Here is an 8,551-nt window from a genome sequence, read left to right as displayed (position 1 = left end):
CTCTCGTAAATCTTCCTCTCGTTGATTGCGTCTCATTTCTGCTTGCTGTCGTTTAGCTTGCAATAACTTGATATCAAGATCATGGGGCCTAGCTCGTGTAGCTGTAGCTAAACGATTCATGCCACCAATATCTCCATTTTCCATGAGGTGTTCATATGTCTGTTTGAGTTTCATTGATCCACGACGAATACTATGTCTCATGGATCTTGATATGATGAAAATATATAAATGCATTAATAATAATAATAAATTATTTAATATTTGTAAATATAAATATTAAATACTTTTTATGATCCATTCGTGTATGTTGCATATTATTAACAGTGCCTTGAGCATGTAAACCACCTTTATTACCAGAATTTGGAGGCAAAAATGTTGAATCTCCCAAAAGCAAACGCTGGTTATTAGAATCACTGTAATAATTAACAAATTATGATTATTAAAAACTAATTATTCGTCATAATACTAAAATATTTTGAGCATTTACTTAATTATGTTTGATATAATTGATTTACGAATTTCTGGTGTTACTATTCGCACTTTCGGTGGATTGGATAATAACCGCATTGGATGTTGCTTACGAGTGATCAAGGGAGGTTTGACTACTTCACTTGCTTTATTTATACTATCTGTAGAAGTTTCTTCATCACTTTTGTCTAAAACAAACTGCCTCATAAAACTTTCACGAACCTAAAAAAAAATTTATCAATCAAAATCAATAATTAATATTAGTTTTTTTTATACTTAGTTTAATTTAAAATATTACTTTAGGTAAATTAAAATCAGATGGTTGCTTATGTATGGACGTCATTTTAGGGCGGTCAGGAAATTTTTCAAAAATTCTTAGTCTAAATGGCAGTGTTTCTTTGATTTCAGCACTTTGTTCACGAAAACGTAATTGTTTTAATTTTTTTAATTCTTCGTCTAGTTCAAGGTTATCCAAAATCACCGCTACAAAGAGACTTAACACAATCTAATAAAAAATAAAGGTTTTACATTATTAAAATGTTCTGAGTTTCAAAAATAGATAATTTTCTTACAAGTGTAACAAACAAATGATAAAGAATAAAGTAGACAGCAACTAAGGGTACTAATGTCTTACGAGTCCTTAACATTGTTTCATCCATAACATCAACCCAGGCTTCCTGAGTAAGAATTTGAAACATAGACATGAAGGCCTATAAAATAAAAATACATGTTACAATTTTAAATACATTTTCATAAAAGACTTACTTCTGGGAAGGTTTCAAACTTTGGAAAATCGCATAAAAAACAAAATAGTTGCATGGAAATTCCAGATGAAATTACTAATAAACACAAGGTAAATATAATAAGACTACCCAGTTTTTTTCCAGGTCCAAATATCTTGTATACAAAATCTTCTAACATAGGTGAAGCTTTGATCAATCGAACAATTCTTAAAACCTAAAAATAAATTGATTATAATGCATACTTAAATACTGTAATCTTATTATCCACTTCAATAATGAAGAAAAACAAACCTGAAAATAAGTTAATCCGGATAAATAAAACTGTGGAAAAATATGTAATGTAGTTCCAACAGCTAGCATTAGTTCAAACTTATGGTATGAATGTTTGAAATATTCTTTAAATCCGAGTAAAACCATTTTAAATAATGTTTCAAAGTTAAATATTATTGTATATACAACCTGGAATAAGATGGAAAAGTGAATATCAAACTTACAATAAACATTAAAAATGATTACTTCAATATAGTAGTATTGTTGATAGAATTCTTCTCTTTTCCGTCCATCATGCTTAAAATTCATTGTAGCCATAGCAATTCCATTACTTAGTATAATGCACATAACAAGTAATCGAAACCAAGCAGAGTTAAGAATTTTATGTCCTAATGGTGATGCTAAAGTTCGATGTTTGTTCTGTTCAGGAGTAACTAATCTCCAACCATTTTCATCACTAACTAAAATCTAAGTGTTATAAATATATTATATTTATCATATTCAATTTAATAAAAATTTCAAAATGTTTATAATCTTACTTCGGTGGATGTTTTGTTTCCAACATGTCTTCTACTTCCCCACAATTGTTGAAATTGCACACGCATTTCATTAAATGTCTCTGTTATTACAGCAATAAACACATTCTTAACTAACCATGCTAAGAAAAATATTAATGTAGAAAAGTAAAAAATTGCTCTCCAGGCTGGAAGACTATCAAATGTACGAAACATTATATACACCCAACCCTCTTGTGATGCAGCTTGGTATACAGTGAAAATACTTGTTGCTAAAAAATACAATATTATAATATAGATATTCATATTTAGAAATTCAAAGTACACATAAAAGTATAATATTTTACCGAATTCATCAAATCCACTGAAGCCAGTTATGTACCTTGACAACTCTAATTTCATACATTTCATACCTTCCGGACACTGATATCCAGCACCTGGTTCCTTAGAACAGAATGAGTCTGGTATGGCTAAATTATTAAGAGTTACACGCCTGTTGAGTAATTTGAAACATATTATTATGTAATATATACTGTAATAAATACACTTAAAAATGATGAATTACGTTGGATCTGTTGTATTAAGAACACAATGGTTTTTCATTTCACCAAAAAGCTGAACACCGAGTACACCATACAAAGACATAAAAAACAGGAAGAACAGTGTTACATTGTAGATTTGTTGACTTGATCGCCTAGAAGAATTAAATAAAATGTAACTCAAACATAAAAAATAATAAATATATTTTAAGGTTTAGTACTTGAAAATTTGATTTATCCTAGATTTTGGCATTGAGAATTTTAGGAAGACACGTATAAATCGGATCATTATGAAAGGCCTCGGTGCTCGTAGTATTGATAAGTAACTAAATTCAGGTAAAAATTCCACAATTTCAAAAATCTGTAAAATTACAGATACCCAAAGGAAAAATGCCATCGTGCCATCGAATTGACACCAGTGGTCTTTCATGTACGGCGATTCTCCCTGGAAAAAACAGCAATAATAATAAATAAATCCTTTAGTATGTTAAAATAATCACTAATACCTTTAATATCCCACGAATGTGCATTTTTGCTATCATTTCGGCTGTGTACAAACCAGTGACGGCAAAATCGCAGATGAACGTCGCATACTGTAGAAACGGAAAAGCCTTAAAAGTTTTTGGAGTGTTGAGACTGACGCAGAGTAAACTCAGTAGCGCACAAAAGCGCATCAACCGACGGACCCAAAGCTATAGAGATCAAGCATGTAGGTTTAATTTAGACAATATTATTATATTGAATGGGGGGGAAGGGGGGTTAAATTTACCTTATTCACCCAATCGATTTCAGCGTTCTCGTTTAGAGATTCATCCTGAACATAGTCAGGAGCCATTATATCCGCCCGGATGCTCTGTTTACGGCCCAACATGCCTCAAATTGCCTCACATTTTAGCTTTTGGTCCAGACCTAAACCTCAAGAGTCTAGACTCCAAACATTGACTTCAGAGAGTCGTTAATCGTTTGCTGGTAAGGACGGCGCAATGCAAACTGCAAATTCGGTATCTCAGTATTCTTAATTCGTATTCGTTATCGTCCACTCAAATCTCGGATTGATTAATTTATTTTTTTACGATAACGGGAAACTCTTGATATCATATTATCATGTTTACTATAAACCAATTAGAACCATAGACTTATTAAATATTAGTCTTAAATATTCAAGTTTTAGTTAGGTCTACGCTATGAACTATAATATTATGGAATTATCACGAACTTAAAAATATTTTTTAACAGCTTAACTGTATTTTATTAATTGTTTTACGACATTGCAGTTTGTTTTGTCTTATTTCGCTTGCGATCACAGGCGGTAAATTTTAACCGCTACTCGGTAGATATTTTGTGGTACTAAACTACTAACTTAATTATCAACAACCGTAGTCATATAGAACAATACGCCATATATCTAATGTCTATGACAACAACTTACTTGTATATACAAGTGTCAAGTAGTCTGTTGTATCTAAGCTGAATGCTGACTATTATACTAACTGGCTTTACTTAATTCTCTTATCTATGGTCACAAACGCGCGGCCTACGTTGGAAAACTGGCAACGTCGCGCAGTCTCCTCCACCAGACTGAACTCACCAACGTCGACCACAAGCTGCGCCAATCGAAACCTTCGCCGCCGGTGCACAGCGCGGAGCGAGTAATCCGGACGTTTTATTCAAATGAAAAAAAAAATCGGCTTCAAAGATAAAAGTTTGCCGGCTGACGACTGTGACAGTCCGACTGTTGTACTTCATTGCGTTTATAATTTTCGTCATCGTCGCGACAGACCCGCGTTCGTCCCAGAAATTATTATTGTTAATGTTTTTAATTAATTAACCGTTTCCGTTTTTGCCGTTTAATTTTTTCGAAACTCTTCGACGATACCTTTTTTACATTTGAACCAATTGTTAGTAAAATAATCGCACCACAAAACTGTTATCGTCTGCCGTCTTTGGGCACTTTTTTTTTCGGCCCCAGACCGACGTGCGTCGTTTCCGTCAGAAAATATAACAACATGTGGAACGACGGTTACCATCATCACAGTTGCAACAGAAACGGTATCTGTTCGTTTTACAGAAGGAGGCACGTTTACAGAGACTTTCAGTCGAAAATGAAATCCGTTGAACAGGGCACGCCGTTACCTATAATGCAGGTCAGTGTGACGCGTGACAATAATAATGGCAGAATAATTATTAATTACTAATTACTAATCACTATTCAGTAATCAGTAAGTATGTGAACGGCTGGCGGGTAGAATAATATAATTGTCGTCGCCAAATGGTATACTATTAACATATTTGCATTAAATAATAAATATCGGTCGTACACCATCGGCATGACCAAGTTTGGTTCGGTCCGGGGGCGGACCACCACGGACCGGTTGCAACTTGCGGTGACCGGGTCGCGTAGCTATTTGCTTGGTGGGAGGTTAGGAGGAGTAGGCGGTGGCGTTCGGTTTTCGCCACAGAATAATGTTTTCGCTTTCTTTCTGGCCGGCAAGTTCTATTTGCGGTTCATCGAGTCCTGGTTTTCACGTGTGTTTTTCTATTTTATTATTTAATATTATTTATTATTTTAGTCTGCACCTGCGTAATGACGATCATTCTTGTCTCACACTATACGTAATACATAATTAATAGAACAATATTATTATAATTTATAATCCTGGTTGCTCGTTATCGGGTACTAGCCGCTACGGCGCAACAGAAGATTTCAAATATTATATTATTCGCTTATGCTAATATTTTATATTTTTGATTCGCGCCTTGGAAACCGTACCTTTGCCGTTTTTGTAGGACACGACAATAGTACGATACATGAATTATCTATAGAAATAAACTTTTACAATTATGACTAATAATAGTGTTCAACGTTAAATCACGATTATCTTGATAATAATATCAACAAATTGTTGCATCCCGATGGTTTGTTCATACTTCATAGTTCATGATTTCATATTATAATACCGTTGCAAAACTATTTATGATAACAGCTGCTGATGCATTTCAGATGTGATAAGAACGTATGAGTCACATGCACATCGTGCCCGATTTAATTTATGCTTCAATTTTATGTAAGTTGTAGTAGGTAGTCTGTTAATAATATAATATCACACCCACGAGGGTAATCCTGTTGCATAGTTTGGTAATTTTTGTTTGAAAACGAAAGAAGTTATTTATAAATAGGTCAAATTGCTTTCAGTCTAGATACTTACACAAATTTAAATAAAAATACTTTGCCGTGAATCCTTACCGAATTCTTGTCTCGGAAGACCGTCTTAATCTACTTTTAAACTGAATGATGCACAATACATCGCTAATGACACCTGAAGGCGAAACCATGAGTTGAGAAAATAATATATTTGAATTAATGAGTAACATTATGTAATTTAAATACAGATTTTTAAAAATAGGAATGTAAATTATTTAATATATTTTGTTAATACTTGACAATATACTTCTATAATTTTATAATGCTTTGATTTAAATATTTGGTAACTTGATGTATGTATAATTACAATGATTATCATTCCTATTCTAAAAAAAGTCACAATTTTTATTATATTTGGCTTAAATGTTTAATATTAAATATGCCAACGCTGAACGCAGACGATGCAATAATAAACATAGTTCTTACGCGAGAGACGAGAATGTTAAATATTATTATGGCTAGTAATGATGTTTAAAGTTTAATTTCATGATTTTTGTTTCGCATTGGAACGAATGTTGTAACTACGCCACTTATTAGGCAGTAAAATTGATTTTGTAATTGTTATTTTATTGTCAAAGAGGGGTAATTTATAATGCCTTATATCCTATTTTTCAAAATCTATGTTTGTGTAAAAATTGGTAGTGAAAAATAATTCTTGACCTATCCACATAATATCATTCCTAGTTTTATTTAATAATAGCTTAAAAAATGGTCTAAAAAATTACTAACCTACCAAGTTTGTAGAGTATTCATATTTATTATAAGAATTGTAAGTCTGATATGTATTCTACATTATTATGAAATAATAGGATAAACAAATACCATATTAATAATCAGTAGTCTAACTATTGATATCAATAATTAATTTAACTACTTAGTTTATTTTTTATAAAATAGTTTTAATTTGATGGTTGGTCAAAAACTTAAAAATATCAAATTAAATTCGTTACATTAACTTTAAAAAGAAAATATATTTTATTAATTTATTTCATCTTCTCAAAATAAAAAAACGGTAAAACATGCAACCTAATTGTTAATGTAATATGCTTGTATATTTACACCTGACTGACGAAACAAATAATAACACCTATAACAGCAATTTTATGTTTTTTTTTCTTCAAATTTTACGATAATATGAATCAGTTAAAAATTATCCGTTTCCATCGGGAACGGAAAATAAAAACATAATAGATATTTATTCTTAAAAGTAGCAATAAATGGTCGGTGATCCAGGTAATTCCGCTTTATCTATTGTTATTTGCTAAAAACACAAAGTTTATTATATATCAGTTCTGATTTAGACACTTTAATATTTATTATAGGTAGGTACGGGTAGGGTCTATTTTCGCGAGTTAGGCAAAGTTTTTAGGGATAAATATCTAAATTCTGAGAACTTTAATTTTTATACTATTAAAATCTACTTGTCGGACTGGTGTAAGCCAGGCGTAACAAACAAGAAAACATTTTAATTATCTCAGTTCTATTTTTATAGATTATCCTGTATAGACATATCATAATGTAAATACGTATATTTAGGCATGCCATTTAACCAATATTGCTATACTAAAATTGGCAAATTATCGAGGGACAGCTATGAATATTATGTATTAGCACTGCATTATGTAAGCATTTTACGTCATTTTTAAACTACTATTTCATCAAATGCCCTGACCTCTGATTTAATGCACTATTATGACTTATGAGTATATGAGTTAGCGATACCTATTTACTTAACATTTACTTAACATTTAATTATTTCTATATATACTTGGTTAAAATTCTAATAGTTTAAAGCTTAAGTTACCCTTCATTAAAAGTTTAATCTTGGAGATAAAAATAATATACCTAAAAAGTTTTCTGTATAAGATCTGATAATAACAAGTTGAAGTAATAACATTTATTTAAACTTTATAACATTATACATAACATTTATTAGTTATTACCTACTCTCTGTAAACAAGATTGTGGTGAAAATAGAGTCTAACTACAATAATTTAGATAGTTAGTTGATTATTATTTATTACTACAATTGATTAATTAGTATAAAATCCATTCAAAATAATCATTAAATAATAAATATCAGACCTAAGTATTTGACGAAAGTTACTCTGGTTATATAAATACAATATTTTTTTAGATTCTGAGTGGAACGATGAATGTATTGATTTTACAATGATGTGTGTTTTTTTTTATTTTTTAATTTTTTTATTTTTTTGTGTCTGTGTACACGATAAGTAGTCGAAATAACGCTACGATTTTCAACTTCAGTATCTTGTTCGATCAGAAAGTGAATATCGTTGGTGCATTGGGGAGGTCAAAATTTAAATTTCCCAATGGTTTTCAAAAGCGCCGGGAAAAACAAAAGAAAAATTAAGGAAAAACGGGAATTTTTACGCAAAATCGATTTTTCACAAAATTGAATTTGGTTTTTGGTGTAACTTTAAAAAAAATTACCGTAGATACATGAAATTTTGACTGAATGTTTATCTTAGCATTTTCTATACACCATAACATTTTCAAAATATTTTGATGTATTTTGAGCTCTTTACGGACATTTTTATTTTCCATTTTTTTTTAGTTTTTTTTCTAAAAATATCAATAAAATTTTATTTGTTGGATAAAAAAGCTTGAAAATTTAATAGAAGGCTCCTAGTATATTGTTTCAAAGGCAGATGAAAAATATTAAAAATCGTTATTCACAGTTTTTTTTTTTAAGCATTTAAAGTTCAAAAAATGACAAAATATGGAAAAATCACGAAAATTTGCAAATTATTTCGAGTTATAAATTCATAAAAATTTTTCATTTTAAATCTA

The 8,551-nt window shown here is 30.7% G+C and overlaps 2 protein-coding genes across 2 annotated transcripts in view; one reads left to right on the top strand and one right to left on the bottom strand.

Moving 5' to 3' along the window:
- Nucleotides 1-4,057, bottom strand: part of LOC100159721 (sodium leak channel non-selective protein) — a 9,077-nt gene extending 5,020 nt beyond the window's left edge. The window contains exons 1-14 of the mRNA XM_029491492.1: nt 3,305-4,057; nt 3,042-3,227; nt 2,757-2,980; nt 2,562-2,690; nt 2,344-2,489; nt 2,021-2,268; nt 1,728-1,949; nt 1,503-1,670; nt 1,234-1,425; nt 1,041-1,178; nt 767-973; nt 488-690; nt 285-413; nt 7-205 (exon numbers count right to left, since the gene is read on the bottom strand). Coding sequence (XP_029347352.1) covers nt 7-205; nt 285-413; nt 488-690; nt 767-973; nt 1,041-1,178; nt 1,234-1,425; nt 1,503-1,670; nt 1,728-1,949; nt 2,021-2,268; nt 2,344-2,489; nt 2,562-2,690; nt 2,757-2,980; nt 3,042-3,227; nt 3,305-3,406 — 2,493 coding nt within the window. The 5' untranslated portion in view covers nt 3,407-4,057. The remainder of the gene's footprint in view (nt 1-6; nt 206-284; nt 414-487; nt 691-766; nt 974-1,040; nt 1,179-1,233; nt 1,426-1,502; nt 1,671-1,727; nt 1,950-2,020; nt 2,269-2,343; nt 2,490-2,561; nt 2,691-2,756; nt 2,981-3,041; nt 3,228-3,304) is intronic.
- Nucleotides 4,058-4,189: 132 nt separating this feature from the next.
- Nucleotides 4,190-8,551, top strand: part of LOC100164669 (terminal nucleotidyltransferase 5C) — a 20,203-nt gene continuing 15,841 nt past the window's right edge. Inside the window, exon 1 of the mRNA XM_001952792.5 lies at nt 4,190-4,679. Within this exon, the coding sequence (XP_001952827.2) occupies nt 4,542-4,679 (138 nt within the window). The 5' untranslated portion in view covers nt 4,190-4,541. The remainder of the gene's footprint in view (nt 4,680-8,551) is intronic.

This window comes from Acyrthosiphon pisum, chromosome A3 (genome assembly GCF_005508785.2).
Source record: "Acyrthosiphon pisum isolate AL4f chromosome A3, pea_aphid_22Mar2018_4r6ur, whole genome shotgun sequence".
NCBI classification, from domain to species: Eukaryota; Metazoa; Arthropoda; class Insecta; order Hemiptera; family Aphididae; genus Acyrthosiphon; species Acyrthosiphon pisum.
Note: the sequence above shows the minus strand (reverse complement) of the source record. Positions and strands in the feature narration are given on the sequence as shown.